This window comes from Oncorhynchus tshawytscha, linkage group LG01 (assembly GCF_018296145.1).
Source record: "Oncorhynchus tshawytscha isolate Ot180627B linkage group LG01, Otsh_v2.0, whole genome shotgun sequence".
NCBI lineage: Eukaryota > Metazoa > Chordata > Actinopteri > Salmoniformes > Salmonidae > Oncorhynchus > Oncorhynchus tshawytscha.
Genome location: NC_056429.1, coordinates 7,371,194 through 7,398,977, shown reverse-complemented (window position 1 = coordinate 7,398,977; position 27,784 = coordinate 7,371,194). Strand labels below are relative to the sequence as shown.

General features: G+C 37.9%; 1 protein-coding gene across 1 annotated transcript; it reads left to right on the top strand.

Annotated features, from left to right (window-relative positions):
* The first annotated feature begins 1,427 nt into the window (after positions 1-1,427).
* zgc:101540 (hsFATP2a_ACSVL_like domain-containing protein) lies at positions 1,428-26,049 on the top strand. The gene is made up of 10 exons (XM_024442810.2): positions 1,428-2,038; positions 6,254-6,463; positions 7,760-7,918; positions 8,654-8,778; positions 11,158-11,352; positions 11,518-11,608; positions 12,200-12,398; positions 12,915-13,012; positions 21,517-21,647; positions 25,864-26,049. Exons 1-10 carry the CDS (start codon positions 1,561-1,563, stop codon positions 26,038-26,040), a joined length of 1,863 nt encoding a protein of 620 aa, XP_024298578.2. The 5' UTR covers positions 1,428-1,560; the 3' UTR covers positions 26,041-26,049.
* Positions 26,050-27,784: the final 1,735 nt, after the last annotated feature.

The window sequence follows — 27,784 nt, the reverse complement described above, 5'->3', positions numbered from 1 at the left end:
TGACTTCTTAATGCATTTGAGCCAATCAGTTGTGTTGTGACAAGGTAGGGGTGGTATACAGAAGATAGCCCTATTTGGTAAAAGTCCATATTTAAGAATAGTTTTTCTAACTGCACATTTTGCATTGATCTGTATTATATCAATGAGGCTCTACTGGGCTACTCTACTGTCTACTGAATCAGGCTCTACTATCTACTGAATCAGGCTCTACTATGTTTGTCTACTGAATCAGGCTCTACTATGTTCCTCTACTGTCTACTGAATCAGGCTCTACTATGTTCCTCTACTGTACTGAATCAGGCTCTACTATCTACTGAATCAGGCTCTACTATGCTACTCTATTGAATCAGGCTCTATTATGTTCCTCTACTGTCTATTGAATCAGGCTCTATTATGCTACTCTATTGAATCAGACTCTACTATGCTACTCTACTGTACTGAATCAGGCTCTACTATGTTCCTCTACTGTACTGAATCAGGTTCTACTATGTTCCTCTACTGTACTGAATCAGGCTCTACTATGTTCCTCTACTCTACTGAATCAGGCTCTACTATGTTCCTCTACTCTACTGAATCAGGCTCTACTATCTACTGAATCAGGCTCTACTATGCTACTCTACTGTACTGAATCAGGTTCTACTATGTTCCTCTACTGTACTGAATCAGGCTCTACTATGTTCCTCTACTGAATCAGGCTCTACTATGCTACTCTACTGTCTGCTGAATCAGGCTCTACTATGCTGCTCTACTGTCTACTGAATCAGGCTCTACTATGTTCCTCTACTATACTGAATCAGGCTCTACTATGTTCCTCTACTGAATCAGGCTCTACTATGCTACTCTACTGTCTACTGAATCAGGCTCTACTATGCTACTCTACTGTCTACTGAATCATGCTCTACTATGTGCCTCTACTGTCTACTGAATCAGGCTCTACTATGCTACTCTACTGAATCAGGCTCTACTATGTTCCTCTACTGTCTACTGAATCAGGCTCTACTAGGCTACTTTACTGTCTACAACAACATCTGTACACATGGCACAATGAATATTAGCTCACAACTCCAGCGTTCCTTTCACAAGGGTCTTTCATAAGTCTTATCCAATCAGTGCCGAACTACTGGTTGGGTGATGTGCCCGCCCACTAGGCTCGCTCAAAGGTTGTTGCAGGGCATTGGTTGCCATATTCTTTCTGTATTGAATGACGTTTGTAAATGGTATTTCCAGCTGCTTGCCAGTAACAGACGATTATCAACTGTTTATTTTAATTTGAGCCATATGTACACAATTCTTGATCATATCAGAGACCTTTTATTTTTTTTGTTCGTGTGAAATATCAGTTAAATGTTCAATAAACTCAATCTGGCAACCCACAGGGGGAGGAATTATGGAGAACATGTACACCGCCCACTGCACTACGGCTGCTTGTTATGCGAGGTAGGGATTTCGGATTGAACTTTGCCACCCATTTGTTACTTTATAACGTTCCGTTTTTTGGAGGTAGTTCTACAACCTTCTAATTCTCAGCGGCACATGCGTCTGTAAACCCGCAGCTTCAAGATGTACATTTGGCTTACAATCATAGCCGGATTGGCTGTTTTGCCCTTTCTTCTGAAAACGTTATTCGATCCATACTTTGGCCAAGATTGTTCATATATCTTCAGAGCAATCAAACTTGGAATCAGACTGCAAAAATACAAAAAGAAAAATCCTTTCTATAGCATTTTGGACTGCTTTTTGGACACGGTGAAGAAACAACCGAATAAAACGTTTCTGCATTTTGAGGGGACATCCCATTCTTACATCGAGGTGGATAAGCAGAGTAACAAGGTTGCCAGAGCATTGAAGACTCACGCTAATCTAAAAGAGGGGGACACGGTAGCTCTCTTTATGGGGAACGAACCCTCTTACGCGTGGATTTGGCTGGGCCTGGCCAAACTGGGCTGTGCAACCGCTCTGCTAAACTTCAACATACGGTCAAAATCTCTGCTACACTGTTTCTCATGCTGTGGGGCCAAAGTGATCATCGCGGCGGCAGGTAAGGATTCCACTATGTTCATCAGTTTCAATGTGGGACTTTTATTTTGAAGGCGACCCTACTAATTCCACTGTTTGCTCACGCTAATGTTGTTCACGACACACGCGTAGGTAAAGGATAGGGTCGGTTTGTCACTAGTAACCACGGCTAAACTCCGCATATTCCTACAATTTCTCTTATTAAAAATATGATTTGAAACCTAACCTTACCACACTCTTAACCTTATGACTAACCTTCAATTAAGACCAAAAAAACATATAGCCAATTTTGACTTTAGGGCTGAGGTAACTAGTGAAACCCTTAAGGTTGGGGTGCATGTGTTTCTAGACTACTAGGCACTAGTCCAGGGGTAGGCCTAGAGTATATATTTCAAAAACCCTAAACGGCAATCATTATACTAGTGTGTTCCATTAGTAAGACCGACTCTCACTGTAAACTACTTGAAATCAGAAATGTGTTCGCCATAGTGGTGCCCGGGTCAGCTGCTTGTTCACCCACACCCGCTCGCAGTAGCGGTAGCTAATAACCCATCCACAACCGCCTGACTAAATGAGATAAAGTGAAAATCTGAGGCCTTTAACCACTAATATAGAAAATGTGCTTTAGGCGAGCGATTTTTTTTTTCTGTCCGACTATATATGTTTCTGTTTGTAATTTCCGACATTTGTTTAGGCTATTTGTTAGTCAATTTATATTCTGTCATTGTACAGTATGTTGCCATAGAAGATTAAATGAACCCTTTGCTCACCAGATTAATAGAAGGAAAGCTGCAATCTAATGGACAAAGGTAACATTTCCTGTCAACTTTCGCGGAGTTTCGGGACTGGGGAGATTTTTCAAAGTGACATACATTTGACCGGTTGTAAGAAAATATAAAGCTTTGAAAAAACGACCCAACATGTTTCTGACACATTTTCAGTTCGGCTTGGATGTATATTTTATGTGGTTTAAAATACTGCTTTTAAAGATCGCACCTCTACTACAGACAGTATCTGAGCGTTTATATTCTCCAGATGCTGAAATAAATCAGATTTCTCCACTCCTGTTCCCGAGTAAACATTTATTACATTTGATGTATAATTTTACTGCAAGAAATGTTTAATTCTGCAGGAGTTCATATTAAGGCTATGTGAGAGGTTACAGACATTCAGTAAGTGTCCAGATGTTAGTTTCCATTTAACCCATCTGAACAGTAGGCTACAGTTCACTTGAACAAACCCATCTCGTGACTGTCGAATTTGTATAGTGCCTCACAATCATCACACATACCATAGCAGGTACTGCTATCTTCTTCTTGTACCTGTTAACCAAATCAACTCTCCATTTCTCAGCATTTCCCTTATTGAGTTAAACTCCGATATCGTCTTTTTTGCCTCCCACATATTGAAGTGAACTTTTCTGCCCGTTCTCAAAGGCAATTGGCGTGTAGACTATTTGCCCGACTTACAGTTAGGGAGTGGTCAAAATGTACACATTTTTTTTTACCCAGAGGAAAATGGGGGAGGGTCATCATTTCTCAATTTCAGTTAGTTGGGAGGGTTTAGTATTTTAACACTTCGTGCAGGGGGAGGATCATGTAATTTGTAATTGATTTAGCACAATGGGAAATCTAAACGCTGGCTATAGGTTTGGGGGTGTGTCTAATGCTTTTTTAGCTTTTCACTGGGGCTCCCGAGTGGCGCAGTGGTCTAAAGGCACTGCATGTCAGTGCAAGAGGCGTCACTACAGCCCCAGGTTTGATTCTAGGCTGTTTCACATCCGAACGTTTTTGGGAGTCCCATAGGGCGGCGCACAATTGGCCCAGCGTCGCCCGGTTTTGGCTGGGGTAGGCGTCATTGTAAATAAGAATTTGTTCTTAACTGACTTGCCTCGTCAAATACATTTTATTTTTATTTTTATCCGGAGCAGTGCTGGCTGTGGCGTGAAAGGGCTGGGTTGTGCGTGTGTCGAGGCTTGGTCCCTCACTGGCCAATCAGAACGTGCTCCATGACTAAATATGTGGTTGTTTCAAGTTGTCTATGGTCTTTAATGTATTGCCTTGGAATCAACTCCAATGTTTGTCCGTCATATTTTGTTAAACGGCTTACAGAAACGAAATGACTAAATGTAGACCCATCCCATCTTTGCTAAATATGTTAACATGAATCAGTTTGCAGTCAACATTATTCCAAGTAATTGAATTGGATTTAATTTGGAAATATGTACATAGAATTAGCACGGATATAATTGACCGTATTATGAAGCGGTAGAGGGGGAGATGGACAGCGCATGGTGCTGAAAGTTGGCTAATTCTAGGAGTCCTAAAGATGAAAAGTCTTAATTTGACTTTAAGCTACTAACAACAAGAGTTGTTTTGTGTTGGAACCAATTTCTTCATATTCAAGTAATAAGACCGAGGCCTATTTGTTTGACAGACAACATTATAGTCTCTATCCATAGATTTTTTTTCGCCAATTCCTTCAGTCACCATGTACTCCTTAAATATCCCGGTGTCAGTGAGTGAAGGGCTTGGTGAGTTAAGTTAAAACCAGGACTAGAAACCAGCTGTAAAATGGAAAGACGTGACTCCGATATCTTTAGGTTTGTGTCTATGATAAGGGCTGCGCTACAACCTTCTATAGCGGAGGACACAGAACATGTACTGCGTGGGAAGTAATGTGTGATTCTGTCACTATCGATTGATGTTAAACATTTCAGCAGGATATTAAACAGCATACTAACTCTAAATCAGTCAGAAGCAAGCCGGGTAGCCTAGAAAGAAGGAACGAAAACACATTATTTGGGTTATATTGTTGATGTTATTAGTATATTGTTGTTATTATCATTGTTATTACGTTATTATTATTGGTATTATTATTATCATTGTTATTATTGTTATCATTATTATTATCATTTATTATTATTATTATTATTATTGTTTTAAGAAATACATTGTGAAGTATTTGAGACACGCTACAGTCTGGCAGGAGCGCTCAGGATTTCAACAGCACTTGAACAACATGCCTATACATTTCAAATTTAGGCTGTATAAAATAAATAATATAACATGTACAAAATAATGACTTAAAATGACATAATAATGAATTCACTTTTAGAAACGCATGTTTGGCCAGTCTTTGGTTTGAGGATCATGCGGTGAGCTATGCATGCCTAGGTTTGGCCAGTCTTTGGTTTGAGGATCATGCGGTGAGCTATGCATGCCTAGGTTTGGCCAGTCTTTGGTTTGAGGATCATGCGGTGAGCTATGCATGCCTAGGTTTGGCCAGTCTTTGGTTTGAGGATCATGCGGTGAGCTATGCATGCCTAGGTTTGGCCAGTCTTTGGTTTGAGGATCATGCGGTGAGCTATGCATGCCTAGGTTTGGCCAGTCTTTGGTTTGAGGATCATGCGGTGAGCTATGCATGCCTAGGTTTGGCCAGTCTATTAGGAATGTATAAGGAATGTATTCTATTGGAATGTTTAATACTGTATTTTATAAGCAATGTATTCTATTAGCAATGTATTCTACTAGGAATGTAACATAAGCCCTCATTTGGCACGTTGCTCAAGGTTGATCTTCTGAGGGGCTGACAGCAAGACATAGAATGTTCTGGTATGTAGTGTAGAAACCCCAGGCATTTCTCAATGGAGGACCTGAACATAATTACTAATAATTTGTAGACTGCAAGTTGACTGGAAGAAGCCCAAATATATATTTGACTAAAACATTATTTCAAACCTTGCTTACATCTGATCATATTTATCTCTCTATTATCAAAGGAGAGAGATATTGCAACAGATTTCCAAAAATTAAAATCACTTGAAGCTGATTTGCTGGTATTTTTAGTATTTTATGTCCCCCCCCAAAAAAACATCTCAGAAAACTTGGGGGGCCAAATAAAATCACCTCCAGGGCACCAGGTGGGGAACCTGGTCTAAGGAGTTGAGAGTAACATCACCTGCCTGCCTGTCTCTCTCTCTCTCTCTGTCTCTCTCTACATGTGTGTCTCCCTCTGTCTGTCTCTCCCTGCCTGTCTCTCTCTCGCTCTGTCTCTCTCTACATGTGTGACTCCCTCTCTCTCTCCCTGCCTGTCTCTCTCTACATGTGTCTCTCCCTGTCTTTCTGTCTGTCTGTCTCTCCCTGTCTGTCTCTCTCTACATGTGTGTCTCCCTCTGTCTGTCTCTCCCTGTCTGTCTCTCTCCCTGTCTGTCTCTCTCCTTCCCTGTATCCTACAGAGCTGAAAGAGGCAGTGGAGGAGGTTCTCCCTACACTAAAACAGCAGGGTATCTCTGTGTACCTCTTGTCAGAGGAGTGCAGTGTAGAAGGCATCAACCCCCTCTCAGAACATATCACCCAGGCCTCAGACACTCCCCTGTCAGCTGACCTCAGGGCCAACATCACCAGCAAGAGCCCTGCGCTCTACATCTACACCTCAGGAACCACTGGTAAGAACCTCAGTCCTCCTCTACACCTCAGGAACCACTGGTAAGAACCATGGTCCTCCTTTACACCTCAGGAACCACTGGTAAGAACCTCAGTCCTCCTCTACACCTCAGGAACCACTGGTAAGAACCTCAGTCCTCCTCTACACCTCAGGAACCACTGGTAAGAACCTCAGTCCTCCTCTACACCTCAGGAACCACTGGTAAGAACCTCAGTCCTCCTCTACACCTCAGGAACCACTGGTAAGAACCTCAGTCCTCTTCTACACCTCAGTCCTCTTCTACACCACTCAGTCCTCTTCTCAGGAACCACTGGTACACCTCAGTCCTCTTCTACACCTCAGGAACCACTGGTAAGAACCTCAGTCCTCTTCTACACCTCAGTCCTCTTCTACACCTCAGTCCTCTTCTACACCTCAGTCCTCTTCTACACCTCAGTCCTCTTCTACACCTCAGTCCTCTTCTACACCTCAGTCCTCTTCTACACCTCAGTCTTCTTCTACACCTCGGGAACCACTGGTAAGAACCTCAGTCCTCTTCTACACCTCAGTCCTCTTCTACACCTCAGTCCTCTTCTACACCTCAGTCCTCTTCTACACCTCAGGAACCACTGGTAAGAACCTCAGTCCTCTTCTACACCTCAAGAACCACTGGTACCACTCCTTCCAGCCCTGGGACTAGGGCAGGAAGGAGCTGGGAATGGTTTCTGGAAAGGGCTCCTAGTCCCCTAATGGATGAATTTGGATGTAGGCACTTCATGTACATCTGAAATAATTGTTGTTGTTGTTGCTTATACCTATTGTTTCCTGGGGGTAGGATTTGTTATGAATACGTCATTCAATGCACTGTGTCTATTGTCTATAGATAATCCACTGTCTATAGATAACCCACTGTCCTATCTGACTGTAGTTCTACCTATTGTCTATAGATAGGACAGTGGGTTATCTGACTGTCTACCTATTGTCTATAGATAACCCACTGTCCTATCTATAGACAATAGGTAGACATAGTCAGATAACCCACTGTCCTATCTATAGACAATAGGTAGACCTACAGTCAGGACAGTGGGTTATCTATAGACAATAGGTAGACATAGTCAGATAACCCACTGTCCTATCTGACAGTAGTTCTACCTATTGTCTATAGATAACCCGCTCTCTATAGATAACCCACTGTCTCTAGATAACCCACTGTCCTATCTGAAGTATGTCTACCTATTGTCTATAGATAACCCACTGTCCTATCTGAAGTATGTCTACCTATTGTCTATAGATAACCCACTGTCCTATCTGACTGTAGGTCTACCTAAAGCGGCTCTGGTGACCCAGGAGAGGGTGTGGACTGCGTCCTTTATCCAAGCCGTCTCAGGCGTGACGTCCGAGGATGTGTTCTATATCAACCTGCCTCTCTATCACAGCGCAGGCTTCCTCATTGGACTTGCTGGGGCCATCGAGAGGGGTAACGTTACGACTCTTATTTTGAAAGGCTAGGAATGAGTTGTCAGATTGTTTGTTTATTTAACGTGTCAATGTGTTTGTATCTGCCCCCTATTCAAATAAACCATACAGAATTGAGTCATACTCTATACATATCAGAGCAGAGTGTATCGCATGATGAACGAAGCCAATCAGAGCAGAGTGTATCGCATGATGAACGAAGCCAATCAGAGCAGAGTGTATCGCATGATGAACGAAGCCAATCAGAGCAGAGTGTATCGCATGATGAACGAAGCCAATCAGAGCAGAGTGTATCGCATGATGAACGAAGCCAATCGGAGCAGAGTGTATCGCATGATGAACGAAGCCAATCAGAGCAGAGTGTATCGCATGATGAACGAATCGGAGCAGAGTGTATCGCAATGAACAGCCAATCGGAGCAGAGTGTATCGTATGATGAACGCCAATCGGAGCAGAGTGTATCGCATGATGAACGAAGCCAATCAGAGCAGAGTGTATCGCATGATGAACGAAGCCAATCGGAGCAGAGTGTATCGCATGATGAACGAAGCCATTAGACACATTAGTAGTTTTCACACTCATATATTCCACATAGGAGTTCGACATGTTTCGTGTTGCACAGTGAAAAGATGACTTTGGTCTACTTTTAAAACATGTCCTAAATAAGATGGTTAAGTTAATCAGGATATATGATTAAATACCCAATCTGTTACATCATCTGTCTCTTTTATACCAGGCATAACAGTTGTTCTGAGGAGAAAGTTTTCAGCGTCTCAGTTCTGGGAGGACTGTAGGAAACATCATGTAACAGTGATGCAGTACATCGGAGAGACCATGAGATACCTCTGCAACACACCCATGGTAAAGGACACCTCGTCTAGGACACCGATCCTTGTGTGGCTCAGTTGGTAGAGTATGGCGCTTGCAATGCCAGGGTTGTGGGTTCAATTTCCCACTGGGGACCAGTACGAAAATGTTTCCCAACGTGAGAATGAGACAGGGGTGAATTTGGGAGCAGCATCATGTTGCAACTCCTTTCTGTACAGGGCCGTAGTTTATTCACTAAATTAGATTCTCTAGTTGACCGACCCTGGATTTACTCTACCGGTCAAAGGTTTTAGAACACCTACTCATTCAAGGGTTTTTCTACTATTTTCTACATTGTAGAATGATAGTAAAGACATTGAAACTATGAAATAACACATATGGAATCATGTAGTAACCAAAAAAGTGTTAAACAAATCAAAATATATTTGAGATTCTTCAGAGTAGCCACCTTTTGACTTGATGACAGCTTTGCACACTCTTGAAATTCAACCAGCTTCAAGAGGAAGTCACCTGGAAAGCATTTCAATTAACAGGTGTGCCTTCTCAAAAGTTAATTTGTGGAATTTCTTTCCTTAATGCATTTGAGCCAATCAGTTGTGTTGTGACAAGGTAGAGGTGAAGGTACAGAAGGACAAGGTACAGAAGATAAACCTATTTGGTAAAAGACCAAGTCCATATTATGGCAAGAACAGCTCAAATAAGCAAAGAGAAACGACAGTCCATCATTACTTTAAGACATGAAGATCAGTCAATATGGAACATTTCAAGAACTTTGAACATTTCTTCAAGTGCAGTCGCAAAAACCATCAAGCGCTATGATGAATCTGGCTCTCATGAGGACCACCACAGGAAAGGAAGACCCAGAGTTACCTCTGCTGCAGAGGATAAATTCATTAAAGTTACCAGCCTCAGAAATGGCAGCCCAAATAACTGCTTCACAGAGTTCAAGTAACAGACACATTTCAACATCAACTGTTCAGAGGAGACTGTGTGAATCAGGCCTTCATGGTCAAATTGCTGCAAAGAAACTACTACTGAAGGACACCAATAAGAAGAAGAGACTTGCTTGGGCCAAGAAACATGAGCAATGGACATTAGACTGGTCCTTTGGTCTGGAGTCCAAATTTGACATTTTTGGTTCCAATTTTTGGTTCCATCTGTGTGGATGGATGATCTCCGCATGTGTGGTTCCCACTGTAAAGCATGGAGGAGGAGCTGTTATGGTGTGGGGGTGCTTTGCTGGTGACACTGTCTGCGATTTCATTTACAATCCAATGCACACTTAACCAGCATGGCTACCACAGCATTCTGCAGCGATACGCCATCCCATCTGGTTTGGGCTTAGTGGGACTATCATTTGTTTTTCAACAGGACAATGACCCAACACACCTCCGGGCTGTGTAAGGGCTATTTTACCAAGAAGGAGAGTGATGGAGTGCTGCATCAGAGGACTTGGCCTCCACAATCCCCCGACCTCAACCCATTTGAGATGGTTTGGGATGAGTCGGACCGCGGAGTGAAAGAAAAGCAGCCAACAAGTGCTCAGCATATGTGGGAACTCCTTCAAGACTATTGGAAAAGCATTCCAGGTGAAGCTGGTTGAGAGAATGCCAAGCATCTACAAAGCTGTCATCAAGGCAAAGGGTGGCTATTTGAAGAATCTCAAATATAAAATATATTTAGATTTGTTTAACACTTTTTCGGTTACTACATGATTCCATGTGTTATTTCATGGTTTTGATGTCTTCACTATTATTCTACAATGTAGAAAATAATAAAAGAAAGAAAAACCCTTGATGAGTAGGTGTTCTAAAACTTTTGACTGGTAGTGTACCTGCCAACTGTGAACTGTCTAGCTTTGGACACTGTGTGTTTATAATACGATGTCTATCAAAGCTACTACTGCACTACTGTAGGGCTCCCGAGTGGCACAGCGGTCTAAAGCACTGCATCTCATTAGTTCGATTCCAGGCTGTATCACAACCGGGCGTGATGGAGGCCCACAGGGCGGCGGACAATTGGCCCAGCGTCGTCCGAGTTAGGGTTTGGCCGGAGTAGGCCGTCATTGTAAAAAATCATTTGTTCTTAACTGACTTGCCTCGTTAAATAAAGGTTAAATAAAATAAAAAATAAGAGTGTCTGCTAAATTACACGTTTTTAGTATATGTAGTAACTCCAGCATAATAGTGTACGACTATAGTTTTTATTTTAAAGTTACAGCCACCTTATTGCCTTAGGTCTGTTAAATAAAACTCAGATGACCTAACAAAGTTACATTTAACTGCTTTTAATTGGAGAAAATATATTGGAAACACTTCACCACCCTGTAATTGTTATTTTCTGACCTCCGACTGTGTCTATTGAGTAGGATATCATTTCACAAATCCATCTCCGTCCCGTTTCTATTTTCAGAAAGACAACGAGAAGGACCATAAAGTGCGTATTGCCATCGGCAACGGGGTCCGTTCAGACATCTGGAGAGAGTTTCTGAATCGTTTTGGAGACGTAGCTGTCAGGGAACTGTACGCTGCCACCGAGGGCAACATCGGCTTCATCAACTACACCAGCAAGATCGGAGTGGTTGGACGAGTCAACTTTCTCCACAGGGTAGGTAGTGATCTGACCTCAACACAATGAAACGTGGATCACATATGGATTCAAATCACTACCTGATGTGTAAATGATGTGCTGCCCCAACAGATTTATGTTTTTTATATATATATTTATATGTTATATATATATGTTTTTTTGGTAATTGTGTTTCACTTTCAGAGAATATTCCCCTATACTTTGATCAAATTTGACATTGAGAAGGAGGAACCTGTTAGGAACTCCAAGGGTCTGTGTATCCAAGCAATGAAAGGTACCATTTTTAAAAAATTAATTCTGTTGACTTTTACCCCACTGACATAAAATCTGTGAACTGTTTTGGACACTCTGTTTGTAATCTGATGTCTATCAAAGTTACTTTAGTTTAAGGCAGACTGTGACATGGATTGGGCCCAAGTCATTGCTTCATATTGTTGACGGTACAAAGTTGAGACAGGGGTGAATTTGGGAGCAGCATCATGTTGCAACTGTTTTCTGTACAGGGCCGTAGTTCATTTACTAAATTAGATTTTCTAGTTGACCGACACTCTCTATTTACTCGCCAACTGTGAACTTTCTAGCTTTGGACACCGTGTGACATGGATTGGGTCCTGTTTTATATTGTTGACAGAACAACACTGGGTAAAGTATGACCCAATGTCGTCTTTGCAATCACACACGGCTCCAGGTTCTTATCAGTCAATAGGACTGCTTTATGGTCAGTTCTTAGATAACTATGGATATGTTTACATTTACGGGGGGCTGATCCCAGATCAGTGCTCCTTAGTCGCTTGATACATAGTTCTTAAAATAAATATTGGGAGCATCAGCATCATTATCCTCATCTTCCTTCTTTTTTTTTTAGGTGAGGCTGGACTTTTGGTTGGAAAGATAACCAAGAGATCTCCCTTTGTTGGTTATGCTGGTAACGACCAGCAGACGGAGAAGAAGAGACTGAGAGACGTTTTACAGAAAGGTGACCTGTACTTCAACACTGGAGACCTGTTGAGGATCGATGAACAAAACTTTGTTCAGTTTCAGGATCGGGTTGGTGACACTTTCAGGTAGGCAATACGGTTGACAAAATTCCCAGGTTTTCCAGAAATGCCAGTTGGAAAAACTGAAGGAAATAATCTGGAAAACCTGGGAATTTTGGTTAAAGGTATCAGAATTTTCCAACCCTACACAGTATGTCACTCAGGGTTTGAATTACACATCTCTTGGGGCTGCCAAACATCTCTTGGGGTTGACCAACATCTCTTGGGGCTGCCAAACATCTCTTGGGGCTGCCAAACATCTCTTGGGGTTGACCAACATCTCTTGGGGCTGCCAAACATCTCTTGGGGTTGACCAACATCTCTTGGGGTTGACCAACATCTCTTGGGGTTGACCAACATCTCTTGGGGTTGACCAACATCTCTTGGGGTTGACCAACATCTCTTGGGGTTGACCAACATCTCTTGGGGTTGACCAACATCTCTTGGGGTTGACCAACATCTCTTGGGGCTGCCAAACATCTCTTGGGGCTGACCAACATCTCTTGGGGCTGACCAACATGGAAATGTTTTTTGTTATTTCAGGTGGAAAGGCGAGAATGTTGCTACAACTGAAGTGGCAGATATCCTCACAATGGTGGACTGCATCGAGGAGGCTAATGTATATGGTGTGAAAGTTGAAGGTAAATATTAATCTATATGGTCAGATTTAGATTGTTAACAGCTACTAAGTTATAGGTTATTACTTACATGTTGTAAGTAATAACCTATAATAATGCATTATAGGTTATTACTTACATTGTTATAGGTTATTGCTTACATTATTATAGGTTATTACTTACATTATTATAGGTTATTACTTACATTATTAAAGACACCATTTATTATAGGTTATTACCGACATGATAGGTTATTACAATATGTATTGTAGGTTATTACCTACAACATGTATTATTACATACATTTATAGGTCATTACTTAAAATATGTGTAATGGGTTATTACATGTACTATAGGTTATTAGTTACATGTACTATATGGTATTAGTTACAACATGTATTATAGGGTATTACTTACATGTACTATATGGTATTAGTTACAACATGTACTATAGGTTATTAGTTACATGTACTATATGGTATTAGTTACAACATGTATTATAGGGTATTAGTTACATGTACTATATGGTATTAGTTACAACATGTATTATAGGGTATTACTTACATGTACTATAGGGTATTAGTTACAACATGTACTATAGGTTATTAGTTACATGTACTATATGGTATTAGTTACAACATGTACTATATGTTATTAGTTACAACATGTATTATAGGGTATTACTTACATGTACTATATGGTATTCGTTACAACATGTACGATAGGTTATTAGTTACATGTACTATATGGTATTAGTTACAACATGTACTATATGGTATTAGTTACAACATGTACTATATGTTATTAGTTACAACATGTACTATATGTTATTAGTTACAATATGTACTATATGGTATGTTACAACATGTACTATATGGTATTACTTACATGTACTATATGGTATTACTTCCATGTACTATATGGTATTAGTTACAACATGTACTATATGGTATTAGTTACAACATGTACTATATGGTATTAGTTACAACATGTACTATATGGTATTAGTTACAATATGTACTATAGGTTATTAGTTACAACGTACTATAGGTTATTAGTTACAACATGTACTATATGGTATTAGTTACAACGTACTATGGTATTACTCACAACATGTACTATATGGTATTACTCACAACATGTACTATATGGTATTAGTTACAACATGTACTATAGGTTATTAGTTACATGTACTATATGGTATTAGTTACAACATGTACTATATGGTATTAGTTACAACATGTACTATATGGTATTAGTTACAACATGTACTATGGGTTATTAGTTACAACATGTATTATAGGGTATTACTTACATGTACTATATGGTATTAGTTACATGTACTATATGGTATTAGTTACAACATGTACTATAGGTTATTAGTTACAACATGTATTATAGGTTATTAGTTACATGTACTATATGGTATTAGTTACAACATGTATTATAGGTTATTAGTTACATGTACTATATGGTATTAGTTACATGTACTATATGGTATTAGTTACAACATGTACTATATGTTATTAGTTACAACATGTACTATATGTTATTAGTTACAACATGTATTATAGGGTATTAGTTACAACATGTATTATAGGGTATTAGTTACAACATGTACTATATGGTATTAGTTACAATATGTACTATATGGTATTAGTTACAATATGTACTATATGGTATGTTACAACATGTACTATATGGTATTACTTACATGTACTATATGGTATTACTTACATGTACTATATGGTATTAGTTACAACATGTACTATATGGTATTAGTTACAACATGTACTATATGGTATTAGTTACAATATGTACTATATGGTATTAGTTACAATATGTACTATATGGTATTACTCACAACATGTACTATATGGTATTACTTACAACATGTATTATAGGGTATTAGTTACAACATGTATTATAGGGTATTAGTTACAACATGTATTATAGGGTATTACTTACATGTACTATATGGTATTAGTTACAACATGTATTATAGGGTATTACTTACATGTACTATATGGTATTAGTTACAACATGTACTATATGGTATTAGTTACATGTACTATATGGTATTAGTTACATGTACTATATGGTATTAGTTACACTATGTACTATAGGTTATTAGTTACAACATGTACTATAGGTTATTAGTTACAACATGTACTATAGGTTATTAGTTACAACATGTACTATATGGTATTAGTTACAATGTACTATGGTATTACTCACAACATGTACTATATGGTATTACTCACAACATGTACTATATGGTATTACTTACAACATGTACTATATGGTATTAGTTACAACATGTATTATAGGGTATTACTTACATGTACTATATGGTATTAGTTACAACATGTACTATATGGTATTAGTTACAACATGTACTATATGGTATTACTTACAACATGTATTATAGGGTATTACTTACAACATGTACTATATGGTATTAGTTACATGTACTATAGGGTATTAGTTACAATATGTACAATAGGGTATTAGTTACAACATGTACTATAGGTTATTAGTTACAACATGTACTATATGGTATTAGTTACAACGTACTATGGTATTACTCACAACATGTACTATATGGTATTACTCACAACATGTACTATATGGTATTACTTACAACATGTATTATAGGGTATTACTTACATGTACTATATGGTATTAGTTACAACATGTATTATAGGGTATTACTTACATGTACTATATGGTATTAGTTACAACATGTACTATAGGTTATTAGTTACATGTACTATATGTTATTAGTTACAACATGTACTATATGTTATTAGTTACAACATGTATTATAGGGTATTAGTTACAACATGTACTATATGGTATTAGTTACAACGTACTATGGGTTATTAGTTACAACATGTATTATAGGGTATTACTTACATGTACTATATGGTATTAGTTACATGTACTATATGGTATTAGTTACATGTACTATATGGTATTAGTTACAACATGTACTATAGGTTATTAGTTACAACATGTACTATATGGTATTAGTTACAACATGTATTATAGGGTATTACTTACATGTACTATATGGTATTAGTTACAACATGTACGATAGGTTATTAGTTACATGTACTATATGGTATTAGTTACAACATGTACTATATGTTATTAGTTACAACATGTACTATATGTTATTAGTTACAACATGTATTATAGGGTATTAGTTACAACATGTACTATATGGTATTAGTTACAATATGTACTATATGGTATTAGTTACAATATGTACTATAGGTTATTAGTTACAACATGTACTATAGGTTATTAGTTACAACATGTACTATATGGTATTAGTTACAACGTACTATGGTATTACTCACAACATGTACTATATGGTATTACTCACAACATGTACTATATGGTATTACTTACAACATGTATTATAGGGTATTACTCACAACATGTATTATAGGGTATTACTTACATGTACTATATGGTATTAGTTACAACATGTATTATAGGGTATTACTTACATGTACTATATGGTATTAGTTACAACATGTACTATATGGTATTAGTTACAACATGTACTATATGGTATTACTTACAACATGTATTATAGGGTATTACTTACAACATGTACTATATGGTATTAGTTACATGTACTATAGGGTATTAGTTACAATATGTACTATAGGTTATTAGTTACAACATGTACTATAGGTTATTAGTTACAACGTACTATGGTATTACTCACAACATGTACTATATGGTATTACTCACAACATGTACTATATGGTATTACTTACAACATGTGTTATAGGGTATTAGTTACATGTACTATATGGTATTAGTTACAACATGTATTATAGGGTATTACTTACATGTACTATATGGTATTAGTTACAACATGTACTATATGTTATTAGTTACATGTATTATAGGGTATTAGTTACAACATGTACTATATGGTATTAGTTACAACATGTACTATGGGTTATTAGTTACAACATGTATTATAGGGTATTACTTACATGTACTATATGGTATTAGTTACAACATGTACTATAGGTTATTAGTTACAACATGTACTATAGGTTATTAGTTACAACATGTACTATATGGTATTAGTTACAACATGTATTATAGGGTATTACTTACATGTACTATATGGTATTAGTTACAACATGTACTATATGGTATTAGTTACAACATGTACTATATGGTATTAGTTACAACATGTACTATATGGTATTAGTTACAACATGTATTACAGGGTATTACTTACAACATGTACTATATGGTATTAGTTACATGTACTATAGGGTATTAGTTACAATATGTACTATGTGGTATTAGTTACAATATGTACTATGTGGTATAAGTTACAATATGTACTATATGGTATTAGTTATATGTACTATATGGTATTAGTTACAATATGTACTATATGGTATTAGTTACAATATGTACTATATGGTATTAGTTACAATATGTACTATATGGTATTAGTTACAATATGTACTATATGGTATTAGTTACAATATGTACTATATGGTATTAGTTACAATATGTACTATATGGTATTAGTTACAATATGTACTATATAGTATTAGTTACAATATGTACTATATGGTATGTTACAACATGTACTATATGGTATTAGTTACAATATGTACTATAGGTTATTAGTTACAACATGTACTATAGGTTATTAGTTACAACATGTACTATATGGTATTAGTTACAACGTACTATGGTATTACTCACAACATGTACTATATGGTATTACTCACAACATGTACTATATGGTATTACTCACAACATGTATTATAGGGTATTACTCACAACATGTATTATAGGGTATTACTCACAACATGTATTATAGGGTATTAGTTACAATATGTACTATATGGTATTACTCACAACATGTACTATATGGTATTACTCACAACATGTATTATAGGGTATTAGTTACAACATGTATTATAGGGTATTACTCACAACATGTATTATAGGGTATTAGTTACAACATTTATTATAGGGTATTAGTTACAACATGTATTATAGGGTATTACTTACATGTACTATATGGTATTAGTTACAACATGTATTATAGGGTATTACTTACATGTACTATATGGTATTAGTTACAACGTACTATATGGTATTAGTTACAATATGTACTATATGGTATTAGTTACAATATGTACTATAGGTTATTAGTTACAACATGTACTATAGGTTATTAGTTACAACCTGTACTATAGGTTATTAGTTACAACGTACTATATGGTATTAGTTACAACATACTATGGTATTACTCACAACATGTACTATATGGTATTACTCACAACATGTACTATATGGTATTACTTACAACATGTATTATAGGGTATTACTCACAACATGTATTATAGGGTATTAGTTACAACATGTATTATAGGGTATTACTTACATGTACTATATGGTATTAGTTACAACATGTACTATATGGTATTAGTTACAACATGTACTATATGGTATAACTTACAACATGTATTATAGGGTATTACTTACAACATGTACTATATGGTATTAGTTACATGTACTATAGGGTATTAGTTACAATATGTACTATGTGGTATTAGTTACAATATGTACTATGTGGTATTAGTTACAATATGTACTATATGGTATTAGTTACAATATGTACTATATGGTATTAGTTACAATATGTACTATATGGTATTAGTTACAATATGTACTATATGGTATTAGTTACAATATGTACTATATGGTATTAGTTACAATATGTACTATATGGTATTAGTTACAACATGTACTATAGGTTATTAGTTACAACATGTACTATATGGTATTAGTTACAACGTACTATGGTATTACTCACAACATGTACTATATGGTATTACTCACAACATGTACTATATGGTATTACTCACAACATGTATTATAGGGTATTAGTTACAACATGTATTATAGGGTATTAGTTACAACATGTATTATAGGGTATTACTTACATGTACTATATGGTATTAGTTACAACATGTACTATATGGTATTAGTTATATGTACTATAGGTTATTAGTTACAACATGTACTATAGGTTATTAGTTACAACCTGTACTATAGGTTATTAGTTACAACGTACTATATGGTATTAGTTACAACATACTATGGTATTACTCACAGCATGTACTATATGGTATTACTCACAACATGTACTATATGGTATTACTTACAACATGTATTATAGGGTATTACTCACAACATGTATTATAGGGTATTAGTTACAACATGTATTATAGGGTATTACTTACATGTACTATATGGTATTAGTTACAACATGTACTATATGGTATTAGTTACAACATGTACTATATGGTATTAGTTACAACATGTACTATATGGTATTAGTTACAACATGTACTATATGGTATAACTTACAACATGTATTATAGGGTATTACTTACAACATGTACTATATGGTATTAGTTACATGTACTATAGGGTATTAGTTACAATATGTACTATGTGGTATTAGTTACAATATGTACTATGTGGTATTAGTTACAATATGTACTATATGGTATTAGTTACAATATGTACTATATGGTATTAGTTACAATATGTACTATATGGTATTAGTTACAATATGTACTATATGGTATTAGTTACAATATGTACTATTTGGTATTAGTTACAATATGTACTATATGGTATTAGTTACAATATGTACTATATGGTATTAGTTACAATATGTACTATATGGTATTAGTTACAATATGTACTATTTGGTATTAGTTACAATATGTACTATATGGTATTAGTTACAATATGTACTATATGGTATTAGTTACAATATGTACTATATGGTATTAGTTACAACATGTACTATATGGTATTAGTTACAACATGTACTATATGGTATTAGTTACAACATGTACTATATGGTATTAGTTACAACATGTACTATATGGTATTAGTTACAACATGTACTATATGGTATTAGTTACAACATGTACTATATGGTATTAGTTACAACATGTACTATATGGTATTAGTTACAACATGTACTATATGGTATAAGTTACAATATGTGTAATGGGTTATTACTTACATGTATTATAGGGTATTAGTTACAACATGTATTATAGGGTATTACTTACATGTACTATATGGTATTAGTTACAACATGTACTATGGTATTACTCACATCATGTACTATATGGTATTAGTTACAACGTACTATGGTATTACTCACAACATGTACTATATGGTATTACTTACAACATGTATTATAGGGTATTACTCACAACATGTACTATATGGTATTACTTACAACATGTATTATAGGGTATTACTTACATGTACTATATGGTATTAGTTACAACATGTATTATAGGGTATTACTTACATGTACTATATGGTATTAGTTACAACATGTATTATAGGGTATTACTTACATGTACTATATGGTATTAGTTACAACATGTACTATATGGTATTAGTTACAACATGTACTATAGGTTATTAGTTATATTACAGGTTGTTACTTACAACATGTATTATAGGTTATTTTAAGAATTGTGTTTCCTGGCAAACAAATATAGGGCTTACAGTCATTTTAAATTATAATCGTTTTAGTTTATTGGGTAGGTATTAATTTAAACAGTAGATTTGGCTTTAGATAAGTTAGCTATTCGCTAGTAGGAGACTATAAAAAGAAATACAATCAACTGCTCATCCGTACACTCGTACAACAGGCTGCTCATCCGTACACTCGTACAACAGGCTGCTCATCCGTACACTCGTACAACAGGCTGCTCATCCGTACACTCGTACAACAGGCTGCTCATCCGTACACTCGTACAACAGGCTGCTCATCCGTACACTCGTACAACAGGCTGCTCATCCGTACACTCGTACAACAGGCTGCTCATCCGTACACTCGTACAACAGGCTGCTCATCCGTACACTCGTACAACAGGCTGCTCATCCGTACACTCGTACAACAGGCTGCTCATCCGTACACTCGTACAACAGGCTGCTCATCCGTACACTCGTACAACAGGCTGCTCATCCATACACGTGCAAGATACTACACATACAATATACTACACAAACAATAGACCACTCATTCATACACACAATAGACTACACATACAATAGACTTGTCATGACTCTGATGATGTGTCCCAAATGCACCTTATTCCCTGTAGAGAGCACTACTTCTGTCAAGGGACTATAGGGCTCTGGGTGCCCTACATTGGGTGGCATTTGGTATGTGGGCTTCCGAGCGGCGCAGCGGTCTAAGGCGCTGCATCTCAGTGCTAGAGGCGTCACTTCAGACCATGGTTCGATCCCGGGGCTGTATCACAACCGGCCGTGATTGGGAGGAACCATAGGGCTGCGCACAATTGGCCCAGCGTCGTCCGGGTTAAGCCGTCATTTTAAATTAGAATTTGTTCTTAACTGACTTGCCTAGTTAAATAAAGGTTTAAAAAAATAAATGTAGGCTGAGTGTTGTCTCTCTCCAGGTCACGAGGGGAGGATTGGGATGGCTGCTGTAAAGGTAGAAGAAGGGAAAGAGTTTGACGGCGCTAGCACCTTCAGCCAAGTAGCCAGCTACCTCCCTGCTTACGCAAGACCGCGTTTCATTAGAATACAGGTGAGCTTTACCCGACATCTCTTTTTAATCATGTTAAAAGTCAGCTTTGTTATCATGATTTTAATCCGTGTAACTATCAAGGTATTTTACTATTGAAATGTTCTTTTAACACCTCTGTCGTTCAAGTTGAAAAAAAAATCTGTTGTCTTGAAGTATACTGAGCTCTTTAAATATACTTGTATACTGTTTACAGTGCATTCGGAAAGTATTCAGACCCCTTCACTTTTTCCACATTTTGTTATGTTACAGCCTTTTTCTAAAATTGATTAAATAAAACTTTTCTTTATCATCAATCAACACACAATGCCCCATTATGCAAATGTAAATAAAAAATAAAAAAACTTATTTAAGTATTCAGACCGTTGGCTATGAGACTCAAAATTGAGAGAATGTTCGCCCCAGTATGAGGTCCTGAGTGCTCTGGAGCAGGTTTTTGATCAATAATGTTTTGCAGATTTATTAAACATAAAAAACTGAAATATCCTATTTACATAAGTATTCAGACCCTTTACTCAGTACTTTGTTGAAGCACCTTTGGCAGCAATTACAGCCTGGTGTCTTTTTGGGTATGACACTACAAGCTTGGCACACCTGTATTTGGGGAGTTTCTCCCATTCTTCTCTGTAGATCTTCTCAAGCTCTGTCAGGTTGGATGAGAAACGTCGCTGCACAGCTATTTTCAGGTCTCTCCAGAGATGTTCGATCAGGTTCATGTCCGGGCTCTGGCTCAGAGACTTGTCCTGAAGCCACTCCTGCGTTGTCTTGGCTGTGTGTATAGGGTCGTTGTCCTGTTGGAAGGTGAAACTTCACCCCAGTCTGAGAACCTGCTCCAGAGCGCTCAGGACTTCTTCAAGGATCTCTGTACTTTGCTCCGTTCATCTTTCCCTTGATCCTGAATAGTCTCCCAGTCCCTGACGCTGAAAAACATCCCCACAGCATGATGCTGCCACCACAATGCTTCACTGTAGGGATAGTGCCAGGTTTCCTCCAGACGTGACGCTTGGCATTCAGGCCAAAGAGTTCAATCTCGGTTTCATCAGACCAGACAATCTTGTTTCTCATGCTCTGAGAGTCCTTTAGGTACATTTGAAGTCTGAAGTTTACATACACCTTAGCCAAATACATTTAAACTCAGTTTTTCACAATTCCTGACATTTAATCCTAGTAAATATTCCCTATCTTAGGTCAGTTAGGATCACCACTTTAATTTAGGAATGTGAAATGTCAGAATAATAGTAGAGTGATTTATTTCAGCTTGTATTTCTTTCATCACATTCCCAGATGGTCAGAAGTTTACATCCACTCAATTAGTATTGCCTTTAAATTGTTTAATTTGGGTCAAACGTTTCAGGTAGCTTTTGGCCCATTCCTCCTGACAGAGCTGGTGTAACTGAGTCAGGTTTGTAGGCCACCTTGCTTGAATACTCTTTTTCAGTTCTGCCCACAATTTTTCTATAGGATTGAGGTCAGGGCTTTGTGATGGCCACTCCAATACCTTGACTTTGTTGTCCTTAAGCCATTTTGCCACAACTTTGGAAGTATGCGTGGGGTCATTGTCCATTTGGAAGACCTATATGCGACCAAGCTTAAACTTCCTGACTGATGTCTTGATGTTGCTTCAATATATCCACATCATTTTCCTCCCTCATGATACCATCTATTTTGTGATGTGCACCAGTCCCTCCTGCAGCAAAGCACCCCACAACATGATGCTGCCACCCCTGTGCTTCACGGTTGGGATGGTGTTCTTCAGCTTGCAAGCATCCCCCTTTTTCCTCCAAACATAATGATGGTCATTCTTCCTTGATGAGTGGCCTTTCAGGTTATGTTGATTTCTGTACAGCACTTATAAATACATTTGATTGGATATAGGACTCGTTTTACTGTGGATATAGATACTTTTGTACCCGTTTCCTCCAGCATCTTCACAAAGGTCCTTTGCTGTTGTTCTGGGATTGATTTGCACTTTTCACACCAAGGTACGTTCATCTCTAGGAGACAGAACGCGTCTCCTTCCTGAGCGGTATGGCGGCTGTGTGGTTCCATGGTGTTTATACTTACGTACTATTGTTTGTACAGATGAACGTGGTACCTTCAGGCGCTTGGAAATTGCTCCCAAGGATGAACCAGACTTGTGGTCTACAATTTATTTTCTGAGGTCTTGGCTGAATTAATTTGATTTTCCTAAGATGTCAAGCAAAGAGGCACTGAGGTTGAAGGTAGGCCTTGAAATACATCCACAGGTACATCTCCAATTGACTCAAATGATGTCAATTAGCTTATCAGAAGCTTCTAAAGCCATGACATAATTTTCTGGAATATTCCAAGCTGTTTAAAGGCACAGTCAACTTAGTGTATGTAAACTTCTGACCCACTGGAATTGTGATACAATGAATTATAAGTGAAATCTGTCTGTAAACAATTGTTGGAAAAATGACTTGTGTCATGCACAAAGTATATATACAGTGCCTTGCGAAAGTATTCGGCCCCCTTGAACTTTGCGACCTTTTGCCACATTTCAGGCTTCAAACATAAAGATATAAAACTGTATTTTTTTGTGAAGAATCAACAACAAGTGGGACACAATCATGAAGTGGAACGACATTTATTGGATATTTCAAACTTTTTTAACAAATCAAAAACTGAAAAATTGGGCGTGCAAAATTAGTCAGCCCCCTTAAGTTAATACTTTGTAGCGCCACCTTTTGCTGCGATTACAGCTGTAAGTCGCTTGGGGTATGTCTCTATCAGTTTTGCACATCGAGAGACTGACATTTTTTCCCATTCCTCCTTGCAAAACAAGTGTGTGTGCGTCCTCACACTGTCAACTGCGTTTATTTTCAGCAAACTTGTGTAAATGTATGTATAAACATAACAAGATTCAACAACAGACATAAACTGAACAAGTTCCACAGACATGGAATAATGTGTCCCTGAACAAAGGTTGGGGGGGGGTCAAAATCAAAAGTTAGTCAGTATCTGGTGTGGCCACCAGCTGCATTTAGTACTGCAGTGCATCTCCTCCTCATGGACTGTACTAGATTTGCCAGCTCTTGCTGTGAGATGTTCCCAGACATTTCTGGGGGGAATGGCGCTAGCCCTATCCAATAGGTCCCAGACGTGCTCAATGGGATTGAGATCCAGGCACAGACAGAATGAGCAGTATGGCTGGTGGCATTGTCATGCTGGAGGGTCATGTCAGGATGAGCCTGCAGGAAGGGTACCACATGAGGGAGGAGGATGTCTTCCCTGTAACATACAGTGTTGAGATTGCCTGCAATGACAACAAGCTCAGTCCGATGATGCTGTGACACACTGACCCAGACTATGACGGACCATCCACCTCCAAATCGATCCCGCTCCAGAGTACAGGCCTCTGTGTAACTCCCATTTCTTTGACGATAAACGTGAATCCGACCATCACCCTTGGTGAGACAAAACAGCGACTCGTCAGTGAAGAGCACTTTTTGCCAGTCCTGTTAGGTCCAGCGACGGTGGGTTTGTGCCCAGAGGCGGCGTTGTTGCCAGTGATGTCTGGTGAGAACCTGCCTTACAACAGGCCTACAATCCCTCAGTCCAGCCTCTCTCAGCCTATGGCGGACAGTCTGAGCACTGATGGAGGGATTGTGCGTTCCTGGTGTAACTCGGGCAGTTGTTGTTGCCATCCTGTACCTGTCCCGCAGGTGTGATGTTCGGATGTACCGATCCTGTGCAGGTTTTGTTACACGTGGTCTGCCACTGCGAGGACGATCAGCTGTCTGTCCTGTCCCCCTGTAGCGCTGTCTTAGGCGTCTCACAGTACAGACATTACAAGTTATTGCCCTGGCCACATCTGTAGTCCTCATGCCTCCTTGCAGCATGCCTAATGCACGTTCACGCAGATGAGTAGGGACCTTGGGCATCTTTATTTTGGTGTTTTTCAGAGTCAGTAGAAAGGCCTCTTTAGTGTCCTAAGTTTTCATAACTGTGACCTTAATTGCCTCCCGTCTGTAAGCTGTTTGTGTCTTAACGACCGTTCCACGTTCATTAATTGTTTATGGTTCATTGAGCAAGCATGGGAAACAGTGTTTACACCCTTTACAATGATCTGTGAAGTTATTTGGATTTTTACAAATTATCTTTGAAAGACAGGGTCCTGAAAAAGGGCAGTTTCTTTTTTTGCTGAGTTTATATTCTTAAAATAATCTTAAATATATTCTTATGTATAACACTTAAGACCTCCTTCGAGATGACGGGAACATTTAAGATGAAGAAAGTGACGTTGGTGGAAGAGGGCTTCAACCCAGCTGTGGTCCAAGATCCTCTGTACTTCCTAGATCCAGCTAAGAAAACATACGTACCACTCACCGAAGAGATATACTCCTCCATAAACACCAGAGAAATTAAGTTATAAAATAATCATGGTAGCTAATTAATGGACAAAATCTGCATTAATTATTAAATGTCTAATGTTTAGACCTGGTTTCAAATACTATTTGATTATTTCATTTTTTTTTTGTGCATTGAGCTTGCCTGGGTTAACGGACCAATAGAATAATCCTAAAACTGCAAACCCCACCCGGCATTTGAAATGATTTCCAATAGTATTTGGAGCAAGGTCTGCTGTTAACAGATGACACGGGGGAATAATATGGTATAATGATTCTGTAGACTAACCCATTCTCTTTGTCTACTAATCTCAGGGAATAGATTTGAATGATATTTTGTTACAAACCTGATCATGTTTAAAATGATATATTGTTTGTTTGTTGTTATACAGTATATTGTAGAGGGTACTAGCATCTGAAGGTGCTTGAAAACAAACTTGATATTTTGATATAGTATATTGATTGTACTTTTTGAATAGTTAATAAAACTTCTATGAACCCAAATAATTTCCTTGTCTTCTTCCTATACTAGATTGTGGACGACACTATAAACCGGTTTAATTATATTAGGGCACTATAAACCAATTTATGATATCAGGGCGCTATTCAATCCGTATCGCAGAAGTTCAGTGTTAGTGAAATTTTAAGGCAATGTTCCTGTTCTCGTGTCTTTTGGCTATGCTGGATTAAGTGATATGACATGCTATTCTATAAAATAATTTCTCCGTAATTAACGAGTCGGGGCACCACAAAATAATATTTATAGAGCTGTTATCTTCCGAATAAACCCTTAAAGACCTAGTAATATTTTACATCAATAGCAGTCAATATTAATCGTCACCTTAATTCAGTCTCATCTGAAAGTTGTAAATTCTTGGTTATCTGCACGAACCCTGGCTAACAAGTTGAATCAGCAATACAAAATTAGGTATTTAGTAAATAAATAATTAAACCCAACTAATCACACATACACATAATTAATCATAACTTGATTAGAAATTACGTCATAAAGGAAAACGTCCCTAGCAGGCGGAACAGATATGACAGCTTGTTACACAAAAGAAAAGGGTCTGGTTTGAGTGAAAGAGCGGGAAGACTGAGGAACAAAGGGCAAAGCTGTGCTATCGTAAATGCAGTATCTTATGCATTCTAAATTACCACCCATTTGGAAAAGGAAAATGCAATAAACATTTACTCTTGATCTGCGCTTCGGTAGGTTGGTGTAGATGGAAGGCCGTGTTGCCGAACCTAGTCCTTTGAAGAATAACTCTGTAAATTGAATATGTTGCAGTAACGTCGTTGTGTGGTAGACGGGATACTCTGTAAGTTCCTTCCTAACCTGCGTTTGCAGCTGATGTTGCTAACTCAACGGCTAGGAGGTATCACTTCTGTAGTGAATAAGAGTTCAAAGTTCATACCATTCGCAACTAAAGCTCACGCTGATGTTTGCTTCGTTCTGTAGTTATTATCTGAACCATTCTGACATCGGACCGTCGTCTTCACATCCTCGGAACAGGCTATATATAGGAAAAGGGAGGGCGTGTTTTATAGCCCATGTCCCTTCACAGGGGCGGGCCACTGATTGAGCGGAGCCCTAACCTTATAAAAACCCAATTCTCACATTTCATCCCATCATGAATAATTTCATATTCAAACATTTAAATTGAACAACAATTCCATGTGAATCCGATAACTCTGATGTGTAGACTTTCCACTGTTGAGTGTCTCAGATGACAACCGAACTGACATCATATTCATTAAGTACCACCG

What these genes read in the sequence shown, in the direction of transcription:
- zgc:101540 (XM_024442810.2), top strand. Translation starts at nt 1,561, where the DNA reads ATGTACATTTGGCTTACAATCATAGCCGGATTGGCTGTTTTGCCCTTT. An exon ending in CTACACCTCAGGAACCACTG is followed by an intron (nt 6,464 to 7,759) that starts GTAAGAACCTCA and finishes ATCTGACTGTAG; the next exon opens with GTCTACCTAAAGCGGCTCTG. An exon ending in TGCTGGGGCCATCGAGAGGG is followed by an intron (nt 7,919 to 8,653) that starts GTAACGTTACGA and finishes CTTTTATACCAG; the next exon opens with GCATAACAGTTGTTCTGAGG.